At 34.1% G+C, this 27,571-nt stretch overlaps 1 protein-coding gene across 8 annotated transcripts in view; it reads right to left on the reverse strand.

The window, feature by feature from the left end:
* The window catches only part of COL4A5 (collagen type IV alpha 5 chain), a 244,038-nt gene that overhangs the window by 92,066 nt on the left and 124,401 nt on the right, over positions 1 to 27,571 (reverse strand). For all 8 annotated transcript variants that reach the window (XM_039879706.1, XM_039879705.1, XM_039879700.1 and 5 more), the window contains exons 5-19: positions 18,364 to 18,408; positions 18,217 to 18,279; positions 15,529 to 15,582; positions 15,035 to 15,061; positions 13,039 to 13,119; positions 11,289 to 11,351; positions 9,453 to 9,488; positions 9,323 to 9,364; positions 9,075 to 9,167; positions 8,064 to 8,117; positions 7,912 to 7,968; positions 7,608 to 7,652; positions 5,812 to 5,865; positions 4,013 to 4,054; positions 1,821 to 1,953 (exon numbers count right to left, since the gene is read on the reverse strand). In XM_039879706.1, coding sequence (XP_039735640.1) covers positions 1,821 to 1,953; positions 4,013 to 4,054; positions 5,812 to 5,865; positions 7,608 to 7,652; positions 7,912 to 7,968; positions 8,064 to 8,117; positions 9,075 to 9,167; positions 9,323 to 9,364; positions 9,453 to 9,488; positions 11,289 to 11,351; positions 13,039 to 13,119; positions 15,035 to 15,061; positions 15,529 to 15,582; positions 18,217 to 18,279; positions 18,364 to 18,408 — 889 coding nt within the window. The remainder of the gene's footprint in view (positions 1 to 1,820; positions 1,954 to 4,012; positions 4,055 to 5,811; positions 5,866 to 7,607; positions 7,653 to 7,911; positions 7,969 to 8,063; positions 8,118 to 9,074; positions 9,168 to 9,322; positions 9,365 to 9,452; positions 9,489 to 11,288; positions 11,352 to 13,038; positions 13,120 to 15,034; positions 15,062 to 15,528; positions 15,583 to 18,216; positions 18,280 to 18,363; positions 18,409 to 27,571) is intronic.

Consider the following 27,571-nt stretch of genomic DNA (forward strand, 5'->3'; position numbering starts at 1 on the left):
TTAAGAAATTTATAGGATGCAATTAAGTGTGAAAATATCTGTGTCACAGTGGTACCTGAAGGAATGATAGTAGACTGTTTTCTATAACTACACTCTAAAATTAACTGAAAAATGGATTAAAGACCTGAATATAAGACCTGAAACAATAAATTGCATAGAAGAGAACATAGGAACTTGGGCTTAAAGAGAATTTTATGAATTTGGCCTCAAAGGTATGGGAAGTAAAAGCAAAAATAAGAAAACATCGACCCAAAACTTCTGCACAGAAAAAGAAACTATCAACAAGGTAAAGACATGACCATCCAACTGGGAAAGTACATTTGCAAGCAACGCCTCCAAAATGGGCCTAATACCCAAATTATACAAAGAAATCATACAACTCGATAACAACAGAAAAACAAAGAATCCAATTAAAAAATGGGCAGAGGACTTGAACAGACACTTCTCATACAAATGGCCAACGAACATATGAAAGGATGCTCAACATCGCTAGCTATTAAGGAAATGCAAATCAAAACCACAATGAGATATCATCTCACACTTTTTAGAACAGCTATAATCAACAGAACAAGTAATAACAAATGTTGGAGAGGATGGGGAGAAAAGGGAACCCTTATACACTGCTGGTAGGACTGCAAATTGGTACAGCCGCTATGGAAAACTGTATGGAGGTTCCTCAAAAACCTAAGAATTGATCTACCATATGATCCAGCAATTCCTCTACTGGGTATTTACCCCAAGAACTTGAAAACCCATATCCCAAAAAATATTTGTACACCGATGTTCATAGCATTATTCACGGTGCCCAATACATGGAAGCAACCAAAGTGTCCTACAACGGATGATTCGATAAAGAAGATGTGGTACATATATACAATGGAATATTACTCAGCTGTAAGAAGAGATGAAATACTGCCATTTGCAACAACATGGATGGACCTTGAGATAATCATGCTAAGCGAAATAAACCAGACAGAAAAAGTTGAAAACCACATATTACTTATATGAGGGATATTAACCTAAAAGCAACAAACAAAGAGGACAAATAAACAGAGACTTGTGGATATTGATAATAGACTAGTGGTTACCAGAGGGTAGGGAGGAGGGGGAAGGTAGAAGGGGTCAAAGTGGTCTAGTATGTGGTGACAGAAAGAAATCTATCTATGGGAATTGAACACACAATGAAATGTATATAAGCCTTACTATTGAATTGTACACTTGAAACTTACTGGATTTCATCAAGCAATGTCACCATAATAAAAATAATATAAAATAAAAATAAAATAATGGGGAACTATTCAACTGATTTGGCTTTTTTTTTTAAGTACATTTGAGGAATTTGTCTAGAATGTCTGCAGTAAGTGTTGAGAAATTTCTTAAAAAGAACAAACTAATCAAAAACAGACTCAGAACTATAGAGGACAACCTGGATACAGCTAGAGGGGAGGGGGGTGGTGGGGCTGGCAGAATGGGTGAAAGGTTAAAGAAGTACAAATTAGTACTTGACAGATGGTCACGGGGATCGAGAGCACGGCATAGGGAATGCAGTTAAGCATTAATGTATTGGCTAGGTGGGGAGTCAGAGGAGAGAAAAAACAATTTTGGAAATTATTTTATAAACTATTAAATGTCTAACCAACGTACTGTATACTTGAAGCTAATAATAAAATAATATTTAAAAAAAGAGTTGAGAAGTTTCTGTCAATTAATAAATACTAATGTCTTCTACTTCCATATTTATCCTAGAAGTAATATGATAATGAATATGTGGATTAGTAAAGATGCTATAAATATAAGGACATTAGTATAGTTCCTTTTACCTGGAGGTCCAGGAAGGCCAGGTAGACCCTGTATTCCAGGAAATCCTCGCTCTCCTTTTTCTCCAGGCAAGCCAGGTAACCCAATATTTCCCTTTTCTCCTACGGTTACACCAGTCCCAGGTCTAGGAATTACCTTTATTATGAAAGGAAAAAAATAAAGGAACTCAAAGAAGTAGCTTGTTCCCCTGAAAATAGCCTAGCAGCTACATATGATTATAGTGCCATTGTATTCACAGAGTGTTCAGAGGCAAAATCATTAAGACTACTGCGTAGATTATGAGTCACATTCCAGATCATGCCTATCCTTCAACTTATTAGAAACTGCCAAACCAGTAATAATATTACCATTCTCCTAAACTCCAGGTTTACAGAGCTAGAATTATTTTAGATGTTTCTTATTCTAAAATTCATATTAAATTCATTCTAATTATCTAAGCCTGATCATTCTTTATTAAAAATGCCTCTATTTACCCTCTTCTTTCCTGTTGCCACAACTACTATCTTTACCTCACACCTGGACTAACAGAAACACCTCTGAGCTTGTCCCCTTGAATCTAAATCTACTGCATATCCTAGCCATTTTTCTGTGCTTAATGACTAAAAATGTTCACTACTTTTTACTATATCTGATGCTACTTTTAACCCTTGACTCTGTCAAGGTTTCCAATATCTCTCTCACCCCTTTCATCTTCTGTTAATTCCAGCAATAAATTTTTAGGAGTAAGGTGTATCTGATTATAACCACTTCATGCATTTTGCACATTCTTGTCTTTGCTTTTGAGTATACCATTTCAAACATCAATAATGCCTTTCTTTAACCTTTTCCTTTATCAGTCCACACTTATTTCTTCCTCTAAGAATAAAAGCAAGAGAAAGAACTGATCTCTTCTGAGAAGGATTTATTGATTAAAATCAACTAGCTGGAGGTGCCTCGTTAGTGCAGTAGGTAGCGCATCATTCTCATAAAATAAACTAACTGGATCATTGTTTTTCTCTCTATCTTCTTAAAATCTCAGTGTCTAAATGATTTCATATTAAATAATCTAAATATAAAGAAATTAACCTCATAGAGCTATAAAGGTACATAAGCTTTAGATTTAAGAAATTGTCAGTTTAAGGTACAAATCAACACCTACTGGCAACGTTTTATGTTTCATCCTGGCTCTACTGGATATAAGAAATATTCAGATGAAAGAAAGAGACTAAAAGTTATGGGACTCAGAATTTAGATAGTAGTTCAAAAGGGAAAGTGAACTGTTAGATAAGACTGTACTGTCAAAATTTCTATTTCTTCTTATATTCATTGAAATTTTACCATCTCATTTTATAAAGAAATTATTTCTTAGAGAAATAAAACTGATTTTAAAATGAAAATGGATAAAAATTATCTAAGATTTTCTTTAAGTATATCCTCATTAGATTTAGTAATGTACTAAGTATCAATATCTGAGACTCAATATAGACAAAAAATAATTAAATTAATTTCTGCACATATAGGTTTCATGGCATTTGCATCTTGCAGCTTCAATGCAGTCTAAATTCAAGAGTCTTATCAAATTTCAGCCAAAGGAAAACCTATTCGTCAAATTGTAGCAATAAAATTATATTCTTAATAAGATTGGAAATACATTTGACTTTAATTTCATGGTGAATACAAACATGACAGATAATCTATAACCCCTATAATTATTCTTTCATAGAGCAGTTTCATACATTTGTTATTAAGAGCCCCTAGACGTACACACTCAGGGAAAAAAAGAGGTGTGACTCAAAGACAATTACAAATTGAGAAAACCTATTAAGGCCAAATATGTCTTTCCCCTGAGCCCTGCAGGGGAACAGACCAATCCCTAGTTCTCCAATGGTTTCTTCTATTGAATCTTTGTAAGCAACACTTGCACCACCTGCTGGTTACTTGAGAAATAATGTGGCAATCATGATGCAAAACAAGCCAATGTCATAATTTTGGATCTTTGCTATGGAGAACTAATACACAGGCAGAACAATACGAAAACTTTGCAGTCTACATCACTGAAGGTTTTAGATGTAAAAACTTTTAAGCCAATAAAAGTTGATAATGACTTGGAATTTTGTGTTCTATTAGGAAAGGGTACAGAGTATATAATTAAGGCACAAAAATGAAAATGCATTAATACATTTGATAAATGAAGACTAAAAAAAAAATAACTTACAAGTCCAGGGGGGCCAATTGAGCCTATGTCACCTTTTTGGCCCTGTTCGATACAATTTTAAAATAAGTTAATAAAAACATGAAAACATCCATTTCCTCAAAAAACATAATAGATAACTAAGTTTCATAAAGATCCAGAAATCCATAATAAAATACACTAAAGACAAATACAATATGAGGTAGATGAAACAGTGAAACAGTACTGAGCTAAGCCTAAGAAAACCTGTGATGTTGTCTCACATTTACTAGCTACATGATCTTGACCAAATCAATTAACTTCCCTGCCTTATATATAGACGAGGATTCTAAAGTATTTCTAGTGTAACATCGATGATTTTAAGATTCTTATTTTCTAGGAAACTATAAATATTTTATAGAAGATGCTGAATAAAAACTTTGGTACCACTACATCAGTTAAAATCACTACTTTTTAAATTTATTTTATTTTATTTATTTTTTTTTTAGGTGAGGCAACCCTTGGTTGACTTCACAGATTGCAAGGACCTTGTCAGCTTACAATCCCTTATTTTTTATTTTTTATGCTTACAGCACCTGGTCTTCCTAGGTGGTCAATCCAAGTACTAACCAGGCCCGACCCTGCTTTGCTTCCGAGATCAGACAGGATCGGGCCTGTTTGGGGTGGCTGTAGACTACTTTTTACATTCAGCTATGTTCCTTTTCATAAAACTTGTCAACAGCATAAATTTCGTGTCATTTCCATTATTGGCAGATATTATAGAGCTTATGGACTTAACTATCATCAGGAACAGCTAATAAATCACAATCGATTTTGTGGGTTTGCTCTTGGAAGCTAATGAAAGACAAATTCAGACAGCAGTACTACCCTTAACCAGTAGCTACAATAGCATGAAGAACACAGTACTCAACTGTTACTCTACTGGCCAAGACTCAAGTGTAGATGTCTCTCACACACCTTTATTCTCATTCGAGAATTGTTCATAGAAATCTTTCATATATCCATAAGTTCCTTTTAAGGAGTTACTCTGTCACATAACTTTATTTAATACTTGAAAAACAATCTTATTCTCTGAGATTTTATATCTTCCTTTATTCTAGCTGTGCCTCTTAGGCTAAGATAGCAGTTAGATCTAGTTTAGAGATAAACTACCACTAAAATATATGCCCTCTAGGTACATTCAAGTTTGTAACACTCTTCCTTCCTTGCTTGCAAAACAACGCTTTTCATGCAAAGCAATTAGAGACTGGAAAACTAGATATTTTGCTATCTGCTATAAATAGGGGAATTGTGTGCTTCGTACATTCTTTCAAAGTTGCTTTAAAAACAGGCAACTAAATAAATAACCAGTCAGGCTGCATAGCCAAATGAAAAAAAAAAAAGACTAAGAATTAGCCACGGTGACCTTAGGCAATAATTGCATAGAGAATGGAAATGTTTAGTGAAGACTTTCTAAATTCATAGCTATATGCCTTTTTAGTAGGAGGACCTCACTCAAATAGTGCTGAATCCTCTTTCTGGAGAACAAAAGTTTTGCCAATAATGTGTTCAAAGTAAAGGCACCAACTTTTCACAATGGAAATGCTAAAGTTAAATAATTCTTCATGTACTTCCACCACACTATGATTTAAGAAAATGAATGAAAATTCAGAGGAAGTGTTATAAAAGAAAAAGGGGCAACACCAAAAGATGGATAAAGAAGGTATGTTTTGAATTTAAAAGCTAGTTATTTAGAACTTTTTCATTTATAACTCAACCTTGGGAGAGAAATGATCATGTTAGCTAGAATAAAACCAGGCACTTCTAAGTAATAAAATTCTTACCTTTTCTCCAACCTTTCCTGGTTCACCAGGGTAACCAGGATCACCAGGCAAACCCTATAAAACATAGAGGAGAGAGTGACATCAGCAAAAATGGTGGAATAAGAACCTCCCCAAATCCTCTCCTTCATAAAAGTAACAAGAACCCTAGTAAAAATGGCCAGAGTCAACCTTTTTAGAACTCTATAAACAAAAGCATGCAGCAATCCAGGAAACATTTATTTAAAATAAAAAATGGCTGAATCTTGGTTAAGAATGCAGAGCTTTGAGGCATTTTAACTTGCTCTATTCCTATCACCATTCCTCAGCTTCGCGGTAGCCTTGAAAACCAACAGCACACAATTAAGGTTAAAAAACAGTAGCCTGGCAGCAGCTGGGAGGGGAAAGAACTGGGTTGGAGCTTTTTCAAAGCCCCATTCCCAGAGAAGTGTCAGTATTTCATTTGTCTGGTGATTCCCAAACAGTTCCCACTAGTCCCCATCTTGATTTGGCCTGACTTGAGTTCACCTAGTACAGAGAACAGCCTTTTCCCTGAGGATATCTGTACAAAACAATCAGAGGCAAATTGTTGAAAATCATGACCGCCTAAATCATGAAATGAAGACCAATTGTTCCAAAAGAAGTCAGGACTGAGGCCCTGAATTTATTTCCTCTTATACCATTTTATATATTTAAGCCATTTGTGAATATAGAATTTATAAGTTGAGGACTGTCTGTTTAACAAAATCACCTGTAAACCAATTTATGTTATTTTATTACTTCCAACATCCAGTTTTGTTAAGAATAATCCCTTTCCTTCAAAATGCTTTCCAAATGTCATCAAATTTTCTAACTGTTCTTGATAACCTCTTTTAATATCTACTGTGGATACTCTTAATATTGAAGCTGCAGGAAATAATTCTCCTGGACTCACATGTTTTTAATTTTCCTCTTTGTATTAATTAGAATTGTCTGTCAAAACTTTTACTGAAAAAAAACTTATATTCACACAAAAAGTTGTATGTGAATGTTTTTACCAATTTTATTCATGCTGGCCCAAACCAGAAAAAAACAAATTATCCTTCAATGGCTTAATTCATAAATAAACCTTGGTACACCCATATAATCAAATACTAGTCAGCAATAAAAATAAATGAACTATTTATATACAGTACAATGTATTATGCTATATAAAAGAATCCTAATTAAAAAGGCTATATACAATATGACTCCCATTTATATAATACTCAGAAATAGGTACTATTATAGAGATAGAGAACAGATCGATTGTTGCCAGGAGCTTTGGGTGGTGGAGGGAGAAAAGATGACTACAAAAAGAGTATGAAGGAACTTTTGAGGGTGACGGAACTGTTTCTGATTATAGAGTTGGTTACACAACCGTACACATTTGTCAAAACACACAGAATTGTATAATAATAATGGTTTATTTTACTGTATACAAATTATCTCAATAAATCTGACTTAAAAAAAAACAAGAATTACTGATTCATATTCAAAAGAGAAAGAAATGTTAATTTCCATCATTCAAACAATTTCCAAATCCAAGCCTCTTTGCCCTCCTACTTCTCTATCTTGCCTCTTTTTCTTTTTCCTTCCTTCCTTTCTTTTCTTTATTCCTTCCTTCCTTCCTTCCTTCTTCCTTCCTTCCTTCCTTCCTTCCTTTTCCTTCCTTCCTTCCTTCCTTTCCTTCCTTCTTCCTTCCTTCCATTCTTCCTTCCTTCCTCCTTTTCTTCTTCCTTCCTTCCTTCCCTTCCCTCTTTTTTTTTTTTGGTAGTGGAGAATGAACTTTAACTACTCACTGGAGTTCCTGGTTGGCCATTCTCTCCATCTTTGCCCGGTTTACCCTATAGGATTCAAAGAAATGCAAGAATGTAAAACTGTTATTTAGAAAGTGTAAGGTTAAAGAATATAACAACCTTTATTTCTGCCTTGGACTATATTAAGTAGCCATTTTAGACTCCAATATTATCATAAATAAAAGAATATTTTATTTATTCAATTGTGACATTTCGAGGAAATGAAAGTAGAATTTAAGAGGAAAGAATAAAATTACACACACATTTAAAGATTTTTGCAAAGAATATTAGTAGCTGTAACACTTACTCTTTTGCCAGGCTCTCCTTGCTCACCCTTCTCACCTTTCGCACCACCTGGAAGACCCTGTACACACAAAAGTAGTTTTACATTGGTTTATGAGTACTATGTATCCACACCAAATTACATTAAATGGTGCTAAAGAATTTTAGGTTACTTACTGGAGGACCACGCAACCCTGGAGGTCCAGGAGGCCCCCGGTCACCAGGAAGTCCCTATGCAGTAGTATGTAAAGGAAAGCAATATTAATACTATTAATACTACGGCTAGCTAAGAATGCTTTTAACAAGCTTAACTATAGACTCATGTAGTATAACCAAAGATAAACAAATGCTTCTAATTCAAAGTTGAAATCTCCTAGGCAAAAAAAAACTTAGAGCCACCTTTGCTCACTTCAGCTAATTTCTATTATATGTACAAGCCAATTTTTGAGGTAAATAACAAGATAACACTTAAAATGAAAGTATCAATAATTTTTTATTCTTACAAAATGTTTTATAAAAAAAAGCAAGAGTATCTAAAACTAAGAGATTTGGGGGCTGTATAAAACACATACATTTTGGCAGAGAATTAAATGGCCCAATCCATATTAATGGTAGAGTTTCAATACAAATTGTCCTTTATTTTTAACTTTTTTATTAGCATTTAGGTGAAACTACAATGCATGAACTCTGTTCAAGGATGATGGTCCACTATACTATAAAAGATATGTTTGATCCCCTCATCTACTCTAGTAGAAACAAGGTATCAGACAACTATTGCTAAACAGAATACCACATATTATATGACTCCATTTATATGAAATATCCAGAATTGGCAAATCTATAGAGCCAAAAAATTAAATTAATGGATGCCTAGGGTTGGAGAGTTTGGGAAGAAATGGGGTGTGACAACTAATAGGTATGGAATTTTTTTTGGGGGGGTGATAACGATGCTCTCAGATTATAGTGATGAATTCACTATCTTGTAAATATACTAAAATGTAATCATTCAATAGGTGAATTGTATAGTATGTGAATTATATATCAATAAAGCTATTTAAAAATTTAATTATCTGACATTCTTAATTTAAAAATACCTTAACATATAACCATATTCCAGCTTATAGTGCATTTTAATGGAATGCCATTGTCATAGTAAGGTGTTCATTGATTTCCTCTCTACATACTCACCTGATCTCCTTTCTGAAACTCTACATCGATTGGTCTTTTCTGTTCACTGATCTGCCCAGGTGGCCCAGGAGGGCCCTGAAGACCTTGCTCGCCCTGTTTGTAAGGTAAAATAAGTGATATTTCATAATTTACACAGACAATAATATAACATGTAAGCAAAATCAGTTGCAAGAAACAAAAAGACAAGTTCAAATGACTATGAAAAGAGAAAACACGAGGTTGAGTAACCAACTTTTTTCTTTACTCACCTTTTCACCTTTGGGTCCTTGGAAATTTAAGCCCATATTCCCCTGAAGAGAGAGGTTTCAGTTTAAAATCTCATTGACAATGACCAAAAGAATCCACACTAAATAAAAGATGTAATGAGAAAGAAAATACCTTTGGTCCTGGAAGCCCTGGTGGACCAGGTGGGCCCTAAGAACAGAAGACCCAGAAAAGGAAACAAGTATTATATTAATAAGTTTATTAAAAATTATATGGTTTTATAAAAGGTGAGGACTAAAAAGCCCTTCAAAATAATATTTCATGTTTTTTCTCATTGCTTTCTAGTCAGAGTTACACATTTAAAATGATTTAAACAAACTAGGTAAACATAGAGACTTCTCATGACAGTATAGAGAGGGCAGGGGAAGAAATGCAAGGATGTGTAGAGGCAGAGGGGTAGAACCAAGCCAAAAATCAATACAAAAGTTAATCTCAACAAACACATTAAATTTCTCATCCAGAATTATAGATTATTTTAGGTAACATAAAGCAATTAACTCTCTAATTATAAAATGTATGTGTTTAATTTTTTAGTTGTTTTATTTTTATATGATTTAACTTTGTATATTTGAGAATGTTCAAGGTTTTAAAAGTTAAAAAGCATTTAAGTGAAACAACAATTGTCTGCCCAAGTGTATCACCTCTCGATCTCAAAGGATCTATTTATTTATATATTGTATCATGGTGGCATTTCTGAGTCTTTGCTTCACATGTTGAATCAGGGTTAATTGGAAAGAAATTTAGAAGTACGGACTAAATCAGTTATGTGGCCACAAGAGCTAAGGGAATTCAAGGTGTAACAACACACTTAGAATATACCAATGTTGTAACAACAGAGTTAGGAAAAAGTGCCATAGTCCGGAGTCTCATGTATTGCAGGAAGTCTACAAGTAAAACTAGCTAAATAAAAGGGTTTTCTAATCCTCTCCGAAAGATTTCCAGGAAAGCAGAAATCACAATCTTTTCTGATAGATTCTTCTAGTACTTAACAAATGTTTTTTCCATTCAAGAATAGAGGACCAATTGTCACAAGCAGAAATGTGCAATCTATAAAGATATAATGAAAACTGTTACTTAAATATGTGGTAGATGAGAGATAGAGTGGCACATGAGAAATTACTTTGGCTGAAGTACAATTTTCTTGCCCTTGTAAGCGGACAACAGCAAAGATCTAAGTCTAAAACATGACTTGAATTAAATCTGAGTATTTCAGGTGTAAAAATACTTAGAACTAATTAGAATAAAAAATATGAGTGACCATAGAGGTAATAAAGTAAGAGACTAGCTGCATATACAGGGACTTTAGAAGTTTTTGCTTCTTTCCAAGGGTATACAAAACCTTATCCCATTGCAGAGTGATTCACTATTTTTACCAATCCTACTATTTTGTCACAGGTCCTTAAGAAATGAGAGACCATATTTTATTTTTGTGAATACCTGTTTTTGTTCCTCTTAAACAAAAAACTGGAATTTGAAGAAACATGTTTCATCAAGTAACTAGAGAACTGCTTTAGAAGACTTCATGAGATGACCAGAATCAACTTCAGCACTGACACATCAAGAGATAACCAACAAAATACTTTATTCTACATCTTACTGTTTGTGAATCTAATTTTTCCCATCTATAAAATCGAGCTATTACTTAGCATATATCATTCATGATAGCATTGTAAAATCTCCAGTAAATAAGAATATTATAGATTGTGAGCACTGAAAATACATTATACTTTCAAATTTTATATATATATAATATATATATACATATATGTATATATGTGTATATATATGTATATATGTGTATATATGTATAATACACATATATGTGTGTGTATTATATATGTGTATATATATATATATATATATATATATATATATATATATATATATATATATATGTTTGTGAAAGAAATGAAAAGAAAAGGAGAAATGAAATTACAGAAGCAAGCTTACCATCAAACCTGGTGGTCCTGGAGGACCAACTGGCCCTGGCATACCAGCGGGACCAGCTGGGCCCTATCAAAAAAAAGTAAAGAAAATAATAAAAAAAAACACCTCATTGTATCATAAAAAGAACTAAATGTATGAAATTTGAACTTGAGTTGCCAGAATTCCGTTCTACAATTCTATAATTCTGCAGTATAGTCAGAAATTTAAAATGTATAAGAACAAATGGACTAAATAACTATAAATAAATTCAACTAGACAGAACGAATTAAGCTTTTAGAAAACTTGTGTTTTACAGTGATAGATAACAAATGTCGGAGAAACATCATAAGGAAGTTTTAGAAAATAAAGCTATGAAGGTGGGCATTTAGAGGGGCTTTTATGCTAGAACTGGGAAGTGAAAGGCTACTAGTTTCAAGCTGGCTTTTCTAATTTTAAAATAAAAATAAATAAAATTAAAGATAATAAAAGGAGTGAAAATAACTGGGACAAAAATGAGGGAATGTTGCAACTGTTGTGGAACACAATTTGGGATCTTAAAAAGTCGAAAATTTGACTCCCCTGAAATCTAGCAATTCTATAGCTAGGTATAAATCCCTGATAGTTTTGCAATGAAAAAAAAATCTCCAAACAATATTCAACAACAGGAAGTTGGAGAAACCACATGTAGAATGTTCACACAATGAAATATTATATGGAAGTGAAACTGAATGAACTACAGCCATATACAATAATATGGATGAATCTTAACATATCAAATAGAAAAAATTGCAGTATTTTTATAAGTATTATATTATTTTAAAAGCAAAACTAAGTATTCTATCACTTAGAGATATATGCATATGTAATATATGGGAGAAGGCAGAAACCACAGGTTGATATAAAATTGTTTGTAATGGCCTAGTTCTCACATGCTGTATTGATCGCAAGTGTTCATTTAGTAGTTATGCTTCACAGCATACATATATTTTGCATGTATTCTGCTGTATTTCAAATATTACATAATAAAAATTTATAAAAGATAAAGGGTAAGATTGAGAGTATGTAAGGACATATGGATAGGTGATGTCAAGTTTGAAATGAGGTAGTAGTTTAAAAAGTCCCTAACATTGTACCTTAAGTGATTAAATATTAGAAAGTACTGATTTTTATTTTTGGCAAAGAGATTAATCTTCATGAAATATAAACCTCAAGAAATTGACTTCCTAATACTCCAAAGTTATTACTGTTTCTATGCATGTATGCTAGCTGTAGGCTAACATAATAACTTTTTTCTTAAGATTATAGTTTATGTTCACCATGCATAAATTTTATTTCTTCAGCCTTCAAAATATGTTCATATATAATGCATAGCTGATAGTGTTATAAATGATGCCTTCTAATATCTGAAATGGGAGGCCTATGATTTTTATTTTTAATCAGACCATTTACAATTATCAGGACTACTCCTACTACGCTACTGATCTCCACAGCACAAGAATAAGAATATAGAAGCCTATTTCTGTTGCCAAACTCAAAACAAATATTTCCATGGAAACTGGATAGAAAAGCAGAAGAAAAAAGGTAATGCTTCTTAAAATTCTCCTTGATCCAGACTGCTTTTATCTTCAGGTACAAGGTATATGCAATGTCTATCAAACTTCACATGATAATTTATATAACTAAAATAGAGGGTAGTAAAGATTTGAGGAGAAAAAAGTGATGCTGTGATCTGATTAAACCAATATAGCAAAGAGGAAAATCAGTGGACGCTTACTTGTATTCCAGGAGGACCTGGATATCCTGGATTACCCTTTGGTCCTGGCAGTGATGACATAATTATACTACCTTGTTCTCCCTGAAAGAAACCATCAATGGAAGTAATAACTAACAGTTATGATACATGAAAACTGGCAAGTGCACAAAAAATGATCTGAGAATTCAATTTATCACATAAATGTCCTAGAAGATTAGGCAAATTCAATAATTAACATGAATAAATTTACCTTTTAAAGGGAAATGAGGAAGTGGCCAGAGTATACTGAAGCACAGTTGAGTAATTAAGAGCATATAGTACTTTCAGTTTCTCATTCACTAAAAAACACTTATTAAATATTAGTATTTGCCAAGAATTGTGTTAGGCTCTGGATAATCAGTAGTGAAAAGATAAACAACATCTCTGTTCTCATGTTATTAACAATATACTGGAGAAATGCAGACTATAACATGTAAACAAATAAGATGACAAAATGTTCTGTTAAGGGTTTAAAAAAAAAACAACATGGTACATGATAAAGAAATAGTGGAGGACTAAAAAGAAATGATAATTATGTGATGTGATGAAGGTAGTAATTATCATTATAATGGCAATTATATTACAATATATAAATGTATCAAATTCACATGTCATATACCTTAAGTTTACACAATGTTACATGTCAAATATATTTCAATTAAAAAAATAAATAGTGAAGGAAATTAATTTAGTGTGGGCAGTCATAGAAGGGAAATCTGTGAAGGTAACATTCACGTTGAGATCTAAAGGATAATAAGGAGTCAGCTAGATGAAGATGGGGGAAGAGTGCTGGTTAATGTAAGTAAATAGCATGTACCAAGGACTTCAAAATAAAAGAGTTTGGCACATTCAAATAACTTAATGCAGAATAGTGTGATCAGTGAGACAAGGGAAAAGTAGTAAAGATAAAGCTGGAAATGTAGGGAAGGGACCAGAACATGCAGGTCTTACAGGTCATGAAAAAAAATGTGGACTCTATCTTAGATGTAGTGGGAAGTCTTTGAAGGTTTATAAGCAGGAAGATTAAATTATTGATTTACATTTTTAAAAGATCATTCTTGGCTGTTTCATAGAAAATCAATCAGGTTGGAAGGTCGGGGATATAGCAAAAGAAGGAACTAGTTAAGCGGCTATTACAATAGCCCGGATGAGACATTATGGTTAATGTGGTGGCAGTGGAGAGGGAGATAAGTGGATGAATTTAAGATATATTTTATAGGCAAAATTAACAGTATTTAGTGATAGAATGGAATGAGGATGTGTGTGAAAAGGCAGAAAATATAAACACTAACTCTCAGGTTTTGGGCTCCTGTAATGGTGTACATAATATATTGTGACGAAAATTTTAGAGATAAGGAAGCCAGAGGGAGGAGCCAGTTTATTTTGGGGTCTGTTTTAATTTTGAACATGTTAATTTGAATATCTGGGAGATATCTGAGTGGAGATATTAGGGAAGCATCCAGGTCAGGAGAAAAGTCTGTTCTAGAGATATAAATGTAGGTATTCAGTAACTAAATATTAATCAAGATCATAAGCATTAATAATATTGCTAGGCATAGAAGAGAAGAGTCGGGACTGTGTCTTAATACCTGCTGGATAGAATAGAATGAGTTTGCATAGAAGACTGCAGAATGACCAGAGATGCAGAAGAAAAATCAGAGAATGATAGTGTCACAGAATACAGGGGGAAAGTATTTCTAGGGGGAGCAGGTGGTTAATTGTATCAAAATGTAATGAGGACTGAAGGTATCAGAAATTTGAGTTTGGTATACACATTTGTAAGTGTATCAGCATGTAGGAGGTATTTAAAGCCACAGGAACAAAAGAGACTACTTAAGAAGAGCTTGTAAATGTGCATCTGCACAACTTCTAGAAGCATAGATTTTAAGAAAGAAGTCAGAGACATTATCTCATTAAAGTTGCAAGATTTCCAAATATTTTATTCAAAATGTTTACCTTCCTGGCATGAGCTGCTTACCTTCATACCTGGAATCCCAGGAGGTCCCTATTATTAAAAAGAAAAGATATATATATATATATATATATATATATATATATAGGCACACACATTGTCATCACACACATCATCATTACATACACACGCACACACATATGTGTATATATATATATATACACACATACAAACATATATATAGGTTTATATATATATGTACATATATGTAGGTATATGTGTATATATATCAAGGCAAAAGATGCAATGTTTTCCAAATAGGGTCCAAACTAAATAGACTACTGTAGTGTCACTTTAAGCCCTACACATCTTAGGATACTTAGAAATGACATTTATATTAAATACCATAGAATCCTTGCTTTTATCCAGCAACTTTAAAAAAAAAAACAATAGTTTTCTAGTTTATTACTTTCCACATGAATGCACTGAGCTCACTTTCTATACTTCTGCTTCCTCTGTCAATTCTTGTGTTCAGTATAATCCCAAATTTTATAACTTACTGGAGGACCCTGTAAACCAGGAAAACCGGGACTTCCTGGAAATCCACGTTCTCCCTAAAAGGAGTTAAAAAATAAAGAGCATGGAGGAACAAGAAACAAAGCATAAGTATACCAAAAGACAATGACGTATTGAAAAGTTTTTTGTAAAAGTCATTTGAAACATGCCAGATTACCAAAAATGCATCAGGCTTCACTTTCCAATTACTTCAATATCAACTATCCATATCAAGTCAACCTTCAGTGACACTTTTATCTCTATTCATCAATCTTAATCAGAAATAAAGAAAAAATTCTTCTACTTCGTTCATTTTTTTTTTCTGAAAAATCCATTTTGAGATAGTCACACCTCAGATACCTGGCCATAATCACATTTAATAGTTAATGATTTGCCCCAATTTCCTGCCCATGTATTATACAGATTCTTATTTTAACTCCCTATTGCCTTTTTCTTTTATTGTAAACTATTTCAAATTATTTTTGTAAAATGGAAAAGATGGTAAGAAAGAATGCCATTAATATCACCAAGAGGACAATAATAGCAATAGTTCTAGCAATTGCAGGTCATTATGTTTTCTAGGTACCCAATTTTTCTCACTCACCATTGTAAAGTACTGATATGGACATATGGTTTAGAAAAAGAAAAGCTAAAATTGCTGTAGAAGAACCTTAACCTCCTTTCAAATATCTATATGCCACAGTAATCCTAGAAACATCCTTTTTGTCAGAGGCTTAAAAGAGTAAAATTATTACAGCTGTATGCCTTTGAATTATTGTCTAATACCTTTCTCTCCACCACTTTTTATGCATGGAAAAGGTAGGTCCAGAGAGAAAGGAAGTGGCCTATACATCAAGTTTAGAAGATGAAAACAAAAGAAACCATGTATTCTGGCTCCAACTCTGAGGTTCATTCTGATAGTTACATAGCAAGAAACATAAGAAACCAGTTATTATGAAAGTATACATAATAAATCCATTTTTAAAAATTTGTTACTCATATAATTGGAGGTCTCAAACACAAACTAATTATGAAATCTGCTAAGGTGCAGCTTTATAAAAAGAAAGAAAAAGATCCCTTTAATCATATAGCATAGTGTATTCATTGTAGATACATTTGGTCTTCAAATTTAAAACTTTGGCTAGTGGTCTGTTTGTTGCTCAAGGCATGCTGGCAAAACACAAACAAACAAACAAACAAAAAACAGAATAGGTACAAGAATATAGTCCACTTTAACATGCAATTTGCCATGCAAACTAACTCCAAATTGGTCCTATCCTTGTAAGATTGCCCCGATGAAATGAAAAGCACAAGTAAACCTCACAAATCCAAAAGATTGTTGTTGTTGTTGTTGTTGTTGTTTTTGTTGTTGTTGGCAAAGGTCACACTGAACTGAAGAAATATTGGAGATGAAAATAATTTTACTGCCTTCAAGTATACACTACAATAATTATCACAAAATATGGCCTTTGTAATGCAAAATAGTTTGTTCAAGTTATTTTAAATACATGCTCTAATATAAAATCTGACACATGCCATTAGAAAGATCTAGGATATTCATGAATAGTTTCACAGAATATTATGTGAAAAATGGAAAATACCAAAAGAACACACAGAAAGTAATAACATATTGCACTAACTTATAGGAAAAGGAAAAAAGCGAGGAAATAAGAACAGAGGCTATAATATGTAAGCTTTGAAAATGAGCAAATTTTCCTCATTTTTTCTTGCTATTACTTTATATTAAATACAGTTGACTAAAAACAAGAAAAGTGGATCAGGAAAAAATATTTTTCCTAAAAGCAACAAATGAACAGGACAAACAGAGACTCATGGACATGAACAATAGACTAGTGGTTACCAGAAGGTAGGGGGGAAGGGGAGGGGAGGTAGACAGGGTAAAAGGGGTCAAATATGTGGTGAACAGAAAGAAATCTAACTATGGGAAGTGAACACACAATGTAAATATATATATGCCTTATTGTTGAAATGTACATTTGAAACATCAGATTTCACTAACCAATGTCACCATAAAAATAAATTAATTATATATGTATATATATGTGTGTGTGTGTGTGTATATATATATATATATATATATATATATATACACATATATATATATTTGTCCTATGTAATGTTTTATTTTTCTTTTTAAATTGTTAAATTCCTCATTTACATTGATGAAGAAGAGTTTCATGTTTCATACTAACAGTTTATAGTAAAAGTTGATGTACTGTATTACATATGGATTTTTAGGATTTTTCTTAAGGAAGTTATTGAGCAAGGAAAAAAATTTAAATGTGAAATAGTTGAGAACTTAAATTGTACCTAGTTTTAAAAAGGCAAAATAAGGAATGACATTCACAAGTATTACTTATAACAAATAATATAATATTTGAAATATATATATCCTAATTCCTTTTTAACTCTCATCTTACTTTACGCTAAAGTCAGAAAAGGATTTGCTAAGTAATGTTCAACCCAATGCAATATCCAAGTTACTTACACATACCTAAAGCATTACTGATGTTCCAATATATTTAAAATGTTAACTCAGAACACATTCTATGTGTGTTCTAGACATGAAGCTACTATATCTCTTCTTCAACATTCTTCATATTAATTTATTTAGATTTTTAAATCTATTATTATCAAGCATATTGACTAAGATTAAGTTGAAGAAATCTCACCTTGGTTCCATTGCATCCAGGGATACCTTGAGGTCCTGGGGCCCCATCATGTCCTGGCATTCCCTTTGAAAACGGATATGTCACATGTATAATATATCTTAGATTATTTTTTAAGGGGTTTTAAATAAGAAGCCAAATCCTACTTACGGGAAGTCCTGGTGTCCCTGGAAATCCAGGAAGTCCAGGAGGACCCTATAAAAAGTAATAAATTCCTTGAACCAAATGAAAATTAGTAACAATAAAATAATATCCTAGCTAAGAGAATTATGAAAATTACATTTAGAAAAGCAAAGGACAATATGTGTCTCATTGATTATTATCACTCACTGTTCTTTTAAACATTATAGAAAAAAACTATATATGCTAAATCCTCTTATAGAAAACTGTAGAAGAAACTCCTATTCGAAAGAGCATTGTCTTCATTGTATTTAGTAAAAGGAGACAAATTAGTGGATGAAATGTCTTTTCTAAACTATAAAGTGGTTCTCCCAGGTTTGTGATGAATATTGAATTCAGCAGGGGATGGGTAGGTGTCAAATATATCTGCCTCTGAGAACATCGATGCGACCACTCTCCAAATTCTTCAATCAAATTTCCTTCTCAGTATTGGAAAAGTACATATTCTCTGTAGGTGAGTAATTTATATCTAAGAATCTATCCCAAAGATACACTAGAAATTATGAAACAGAATACTGAATTCAAGGTTATTGATTGCAGCATTATTATTGCTAGAGTTTAGAAACAAACATATAACAATAGTTATACCTTGAGATTAGAAACAACAGGGCCATGCCTAAATAAATGATAGTACATCTACATTATCTACATAATGTAAAGCCATGCAGCTGTTAAAAAAAAATGAGGAAGGTCTCTGGACTTGAAATATGTAGTGGTCTTCAAGACATAATGTTAACTAAAAGAAACAAAGTGTATGTAGTCTATATAATATGCTATCATTTTATAAGAAAGGTAGCGATACTTAACAATGAAAAGATTAAAAAAACAAAAACAAAAATTAAAATGATTACCCTTAGGAGGAAGGTGGAAACAGAACGAGGAAATGGCAAGGATGAATGGGGAAATCTCTGACTATACCTTATAGAACAATGTAAATGTTTTAAATAATTAAAAATAAAAATTAAGAAGAAACCAAAAGGAAATCATTAAAAATTGAAAACAATTAGGAATCAATTAACCTAATGGATAGCAAGAGTTGACATAATGATACAGAGAAAAGAATTATTTCAAATGCCTTTAAAACATATTTTAACTATAATTCCTTAGTGAAATTAGTCAATTCAAAGAGGAAGCAAGAACAGAAAGAAATAACTAATGGCATTTAAAAATTCTATTATTATTAATAAAATTAAAACGGTTATTTTGTTAATTTTTAAATTCCTATTTTGAAGCTAATATAAATATATTGTAGGATAAAGGAAATAATAAATCATGTTAATGTCATTAGGAATCAAGACTTTCACCTCAGGGAGAGAGGTAGCAGGGAGAGACAATAAGTATACAAAAATCTTATTTTAAATTTCAGTTAGAAGTATTAATATGAACTCATGCTATTTTGCTCTTAAAAATATATATTTCTTAACCCTGTCCAAAGAAAAGGCATCCAAACAATGACAAATCCACCAGCAATGAAAACCCCTAATTTCGGATTGTGGTATCTAAGTCATATTTTTCACTAAAAGGATCCTGGATTCAGAGACATGGTCAATTACAGATCTGAAGAGGAAATGTACAAAATAAGCCTGAAGGGTCTTATATCAGAAAGCAAGAAAGTTATCAAATCTCAATATGGTTTTCAGTTCCCGTCAAGATGGCAGAGTAGGTAAATGCTGTGCTCGCTTCCTCTCACGACCACATCAGAATTACAACAAAGCAACAGAACCATCATTGAGAATTGATGGATTGAAGTACAGATGAACAGAAGATCTATAACTAAGGACATACAGAATAAGCCACCTTGAAACTCGTAGCTTCAGAACAGGCTGGCCCCACACCCATATGAGGCAGTTAAAAATCTGGAGAAATATCGAGGATGCAGAGGTCACCCCTGAGGAGTGAAGGGTCACACACAGCCCTACATCAGGCTCCCAAGCCCACAGTTCCAGTGCCAGGAAGAGAAGTCTCCACAACTTCTGGCTGTGAAAACCAGAGGACATTGTGGCGAGTGAGATGGAGGGCTGCTGGAGTAACAGGCACTCCTCTTAAAAGGCCTGCACACAGACGTAATCTCTGACGGACTCACTGGCTCTGAGCTTCAGCGCTAGGACAGCAGCTTGAAAGGCGCCAGTGACATACAGGGAGGAAGTAAATTGTGTGCCTTTAGGGCGAGGGCTGGAGGGGCAGTTATCTCCCAGACAGAAGTGCTGGCAGAGGCCACTGATTTTTTGTTGAGCCCGCCCCACACACAGCATGCAGACACAGGTAGCCTACATATGAGTCTCCATCAATCGGGCTAACATCTATGCCCTGCCCTAGTGATTCCCCAAGATCCTGCCCCACCTAAATTGCAGGCCCAGCCAAGCCACTTCCAGTAGCTTTTCCATATAAACAGACTGTTTTGACTCATGTTAGAGACATTCCTAAAATCTCTCAAAGGTTCACAAACCCCAAACAAGCAGCACCTGGCCTCAGTGTGCCCTGTACCAATTGCTGAACAGCCCCAATCCCGTTACTAGTGGCACTCAGCCTCATTTTACAGTTTAGCCTCTCTCCAAGTAACTCCAAGTCCAGTACAAGTGGTAATAATCTGCAGATCACTTTGTAGCCCCAGGCAGGAAACAGAGGGCAACTGATCTTGACCGGCAACAGAGATCCTCCCAAGAGGCCCACAAATGGTTGCCTTAGGCTACACCAGAGCACCACAAAAGCTTCTCTACAAACAACACACACAAAGGGCAGACTGGGCAGGCCAGGACTCTGATAAAGCAAATCCTTCTGTGTAAGTTCAGCTGCAGCACAATAGCTGCAGCACAACAGCTCCTCCAAAATAATCATAGCCATTACATATAACAATCAGCCTGAAGGTCAATCCTTCCTATTGACATGAGAACAGCAACCAAAGCTCATTGAAATGGGAGGGTACACACAATCCACACAAAGAACACACCTGGAGCATCCAGCTCAGTCGACCAGGAAGGCTGAGCACTGGGTCCCACAGGATGCTTACTATGTAAGGCTATGCTACTAAGACTGAGAGACATAGCAGCCCTACATAATATATAGAAACAAACACAGGGAGGCAGCCAAAATGGGGAGACAAAAAAACATGTCTCAAATAATAAAAGAAAACAAAGCTCCAGAAAAAGAACTAAACAAAATAGAGACATGCAATCTACGAGATGCAGAGTTCAAACCACTGGTTATAAGGATGTTTAATAATATCAGTGAGAACTTCAACAAAGAGATAAGAGACACGAAAATGGAGATAGAAAACATAAAAAGAACCAGTTAGAAATGAAGAATGCAATAAAGAAAGATACTGAGGGACACTAATAATGATAATATGAATCATACACCAAAAAGACATATTTATTAATATCTATGTTCTCAATCAGAGAGCCTTGAAATATATAAAGCAATTACTCACAGAATTAAATGGAGAAACAGACAAAAACATTATCGTACTAGGGGACCTAAATACCCCGTTGTAGGATATGGACAGATCATCCAAACAGAAAATTAATAAGGAAATAACATCCTTAAATGACACATTAGACCAACTGCACAGAATTGACATTTAAAGAGCCTTCCATCCCAAAACAGCTGCTTATACATTCTTCTCTAGTGCACATGGGACATTCTCAAGGACTGACCACATACTGGGACACAGACATAGCCTCGACAAATATAAGAGGGTTGAAATCATACCAGCCATTTTCTCTGATCACAATGCTTTGAAGATGGAGATCAACTGTAAAAAGAAAGCAGGAAGAACCACAAATACTTGAAGATTAAAGAACATGCTACTGAAGACTCACTGAGTCAGAGAAGAAATAAAAAGAGAGATCAAGAGATACACAGAATGAATGATAATGATATCACAACATATCAAAACTTTTGGGACATGGCAAAAGGAGTAATAAGAGGAAAGTTTATATCATTACAGGCCTATCTCCAAAAACAAGAACAAACTCATATAAAAAAACTCAACAGCCTCATCTTAAAAAAACTAGAAAAGGAAGAACAAATGAAGCCTAAAATAAACAGAAGGAAAGAAGTAATCAAAATTAGAGCAGAATTAAATGAAATTGAAAACAAAGAAAAAAATAGAAAAAATAAATGAAACAAGAGCTGTGTTCTTACAGAAGGTTAATAAAATTGACAAATTCCTGGCTAGACTCACTAAAGAAAAAAGAGATAGGACACAAATAAACAAAATCAAGGATGAAAGAGGGGAAATTATGACAGACACTGAAGAAATATAAAGGATCATATAAGAATACTATGAAAAATTATATAACACCAAATTTAATAACCTAGAAGAAATGGACAAGTGCTTAGAAAGATACAACCTTCCTAGACTGAATCAAGAAGAACCGGAAAATCTAAATAGACTGATCGGCACTATGGAAATTGAAACGACCATCAAAAACCTACCAAAAAGTAAAAGTCCAGGACCAGACGGTTTCACCAGTGAATTCTACTAAACATTCAAAGAAGATTTAATATCTATTCTCCTCAAACTCTTTCAAAAAATCGAAGAAGAGGCAATACTTCCCAACTCATTTTATGAGGCCAATATTACTCCACTACCAAAACCTGGTAAAGATAACACAGAAAAAGAAAACTACAGACCAAAATCTCTCATGAACACAGACGCAAAATTCCTAAATAAGATACAAGCGAGCCGAATACAGCAACATATTAAAAAGATTATACACCACGATCAAGTGGGCTTCATCACAGAGGCACAGGGATAGTTCGACATACGCAAATCAATTAATGTGATGCACCACATAAGCAAATTAAAAAAATAAGAATCCTATGATCATATCAATAGATGCAGAAAAAGCCTTTGACAAGATACAGCATCCACTTATGATGAAAACACTTAACCAAATCGGTATAGAAGGAAAGTATCTTAACATAATGAAGGCCATATACGACAAACCCTCAGCCAACATTACGCTTAATTGTGAAAAACTAAAAAGTCTTTCCTCTAAGATCAACAACAAGACAGGCCTGTCCACTGTCATCACTTATACAATATAACATTGGAGGTCCAAGTGAGTGCAATCAGGCAAAAGAAAGATATGAAAGGCATCCAAATAGGAAATGAAGAAGTCAAACTGTCACTATTTGTGGATGACATAATTCTCTATATAGAAAACCCTAAAGACTTCCCAAGAACACTATTAGAAACAATAGGCAAATACAGTAAAGTTTCTGGATACAAAATCAATGTTCAAAGATCCATAGCATTCTTATACTCTAATAATACATTGTTATAAAAAAGAAGAGGTAAATAATTCCTTTGCGATTACAACAAAAAGAATAAAATACCTAGGAATAAATTTAATGAAACATGTGAAGGACTTATTTAATGAAAACTATAAGACTCTATTCAAATAAATTGAAGAAGATATAAAGAAATGCAAAGATATTCTGTGTTCTTGGATTGGAAGAATCATTATAATTCAAATGACCATATTATCTAAAGCATTATATAGATTTAATGCAATCCCCATCAAAATTCCATCGGCATTTTTTAAATAAATAGAACAAAGTATCATCAGATATGTATGAAAACTCAAAAGACCCCAAATTGCCAAAGCCATCCTCAGTAAAAAGAACAAGCCTAGAAGGATCACTCTGCCTGACTTCAAATTATACTACAAAGAGACAATAATCAAAATGGCATGGTATTGGCAAAAAGGCAGACACACAGACCGATGGAATAGAATTGAAAGTCCAGAAGTAACCCCATGTTTATTTTATATTGGCAAATAATTTTTGACAAGAGACAAAAACAGACAGTGGAGAAAGGAAAGCGTCTTCAATAAATGGTAATGGGAAAAATGAAAAGCAACCTGCAAAAGAATGAAACTAGAGTGTTGTCTATCACCACACACCAAAATTAACTCAAAATGGATTAAGGACCTGAATATAAGACCTGAAACAATAAAATGCGTAGAAGAAAACATAGGCACTAAACTCAAGGACCTTGGACTTAAAGAAGATATTATGAATTTGACCGCAAAAACAAGGAAAGTAAAAACTAAAATAATGAATGGGACTACATCAAACTAAAAAGCTTCTGCTTTTTCTGTCAACAAGGTAAAGAGACAACTATCCGACTGGGAAAATATATTTGCAAGCAACACCTCCGATAAAGGCCTAATATCAAAAATATAATAAGAATACATTCAGCTCAATAACATCAACAACAACCACAACAACAAAACAATCCAACTGAAAACTGGGCAGAAGACCTGAACAGACATTTCTTCCAAGAAGACATAGAAATGGCCAACAGACGTATGAAAGGATGCTCAACATCGCTAGCTACTAGAAAAATGCAAATCAAAACCACAATGAGATACTATCTTGCACTTGTTAGAATAGCTATAATCAACAGGACAAGCAATAACAAGCGCTGGAGAGGATGCGGAGAAAAAAGAACCCGCATACACTCCTGGTGGAACTGCAAATTGGTACGGCCACTATGGAAAACAGTATGGAAGTTCCTCAAATAACTAAGAATGGATCTAGTATATGATCCAGCAATCCCTCTACTGGATGTTTAGCCCAAAGATTTGAAAACCCATATCCGAAAAGACATTTGCACACCGATGTTCATAGCAGCATTATTCACAGTGGGCAGGACATGGAAGCAACCAAAGTATCCTACAATAGATTATTAGATAAAGATGTGGTACATATATACAATGGAATATTATTCGGCTATAGGAAGAGATGACATACTGCCTTTTGCGACAACATGGATGGACCTCGAGATAATCATGCTAAGCGAAATCAGCCAGACAGAAAAAGTTGAAAAACACATGATATCACTTATATGTGTGATATAAACCTAAAAGCAACAAACAAACAAGACAAACAGAGACTCAAGGTCATGGATAATAGACTCGTGGTTACCAGAGTGTAAGGGGAAGGAGGGAGGAAATGGGATAAAAGGGGTCAAATATGTGGTGACAGAAAGAAATTTAACTATGGGTGGTGAACATACAACACAAAATATATATGACTTACTGTGTATTGCACACTTGAAACTTACTGGATTTCATTAACCAATGTCATCATAATAAAAAAAAAATAAAACGAAAACTTATTTAAAGAAATAATGACTGAAAAGTTCCTTAACATGTTGAAGGAAATATACATACAACTCCAGGAACTCAAGGAGTCCCAAACAAGATGAACCCAAAGCGGCCCACATCAAGACACATTATAATTAAAATGCCAAAGGTGAAAGTCAAAAAGAGAACCTTAAAAATAGTAAGAGAAAAGCAATTATTTGCCTACAAGAAAGCTCCCACAATACTGTCAGCTGATTTTTCAACAGACACTTTGTGGGCCAGAAGGAATTGACACAAAATATTCAAAGTGGTGAAAAGCATGGGCCTACAACTGTGATTTCTCTATCCAGCAAAACTATCATTTAAACTCGAAGGACCCATTAAAAGCTTCCCCAAGAAAATAAGCTAAAGGAGTTCATCAGCACCAAGCCAGTATTACAGGAAATGTCAGTGGGACTTCTTTAAGAAGAAAAAGAAAGATCAAAAATATTAATAATAAAACGGCATTAACTACATATCTAGCGACAATTGCTTTAAATGAAAATGGATTAAATGCTCCAATCAAAAGATGGGGTGGCTCAATGGATAAGAAAACAAGACCCTTACATATGCTGACTACAAGAGACTCACTTCAGATCAAAAGACACACACAGACTGAAAGTAAAGGGATAGAAAAAGATGTTTCATGAAAATGGAAATAAAAAGCAGCTGGGGTAGCAATACTTATATATCAGACAAAATAGACTTTAAAACAAAGGCTATAACAAGAGACAAAAATGGACCAGGTATTCCTACTTCTGAGTATTTATCCAAAGAAACACCACTTTGAAGGGACATGTGAATCCATATATTCATTGTAGTATTATTTACAATAGTCAAGATATTGAGGCAAACTGGGTGTCTATCAATGGATGAATTGATAAAGAAGTGGTATATGTATACAATTAAATATTACTCATCCATAAAAAAAGAATGAAATCTTGCCATCTGCCTCAACATGAATGAACCTAGAGGGTATTGTGCTAAGTGGAGTAAGTCATAAAGAGAAAGACAAATGCCATATGATTTCACTTACATGGGGAATCTAAAGAACAAAATAGATTTGGCAGAAAAAAGGCAGAGTGAGAGACTTCCCCAGATCTCTCCCCTTGAAACAACAATAAGCTGAACATCTAAAACACAGCAAAAAACACCAAAATTGCACAACAGCACATCTGAGCATGAGATCTGCGCATAAAATCTACCACAGGTCAGAACCGCGGGTGTCGAGTAGTGGACAGGGAGAAATGAAGAAGCTACCTCTCACAGCCACCGGAGCTCCCTGCAGGAGGAGGGCGAAGGGTGAAGGTGTGGGGACTTCCCTGAACAGCCCTGCCTGGGACTGCTATGAGACCCAGTCACAGGGCAGAAGACAGAGAAGCGGGGCCACAGAGAAACAACAGTTGATTTTTACCAGCCCCGGTTGCAAACTGGAGGCTGAGCTGCAGCCCGAACTCCCAACCCAGAGGGCCCCTCACTCCATAACCGCGGAGACTAATCACCATGGAGCCGCAGGGGAATATGAGCAAACTCTGCCTAGACTGTCGCTGACACTGACAAGGACTGAAAATGAGGGTAGAGAGTGGGATTAAATATCTGCAAGAAAAATTTTTAAAAAGGCATTCTAAGGCTTTATATAAAGCAGGGATCCAAGAGGCTTAGACGCCACCTACTGGAAACCAAAAGAAAAACACCTTCCTTGCAATAGGCTAAAGATAGATCTTTATATAATAAACCCTCTTTCTGGAAAAACAGCAGAATGCACTTCCATTAATGCCCAAGCAGAGAAATAGTCCATTAAACACCATGAACAACCAAGGTGACAAAGCATCTCAGAAAGAAACAGAAAAATCTCCAGAAAAAAAGCTTACAGACATAGAAATATGCAACTTAAATGACAGACTTCAGGATGGTACTTCTGAAAAAACTCAATGAGTTCCAAAATGAGTCATATCAACAATTTCAGGAATTAAAAAAAAAACAATTAAATGAGCAGAGTAAGGAGATTGAAACTCTCAAAAACAACCAAATAGAACTTC

Source organism: Pteropus medius, unplaced genomic scaffold (genome assembly GCF_902729225.1).
Source record: "Pteropus medius unplaced genomic scaffold, Ma_sr-lr_union100, whole genome shotgun sequence".
NCBI classification, from domain to species: domain Eukaryota; kingdom Metazoa; phylum Chordata; class Mammalia; order Chiroptera; family Pteropodidae; genus Pteropus; species Pteropus medius.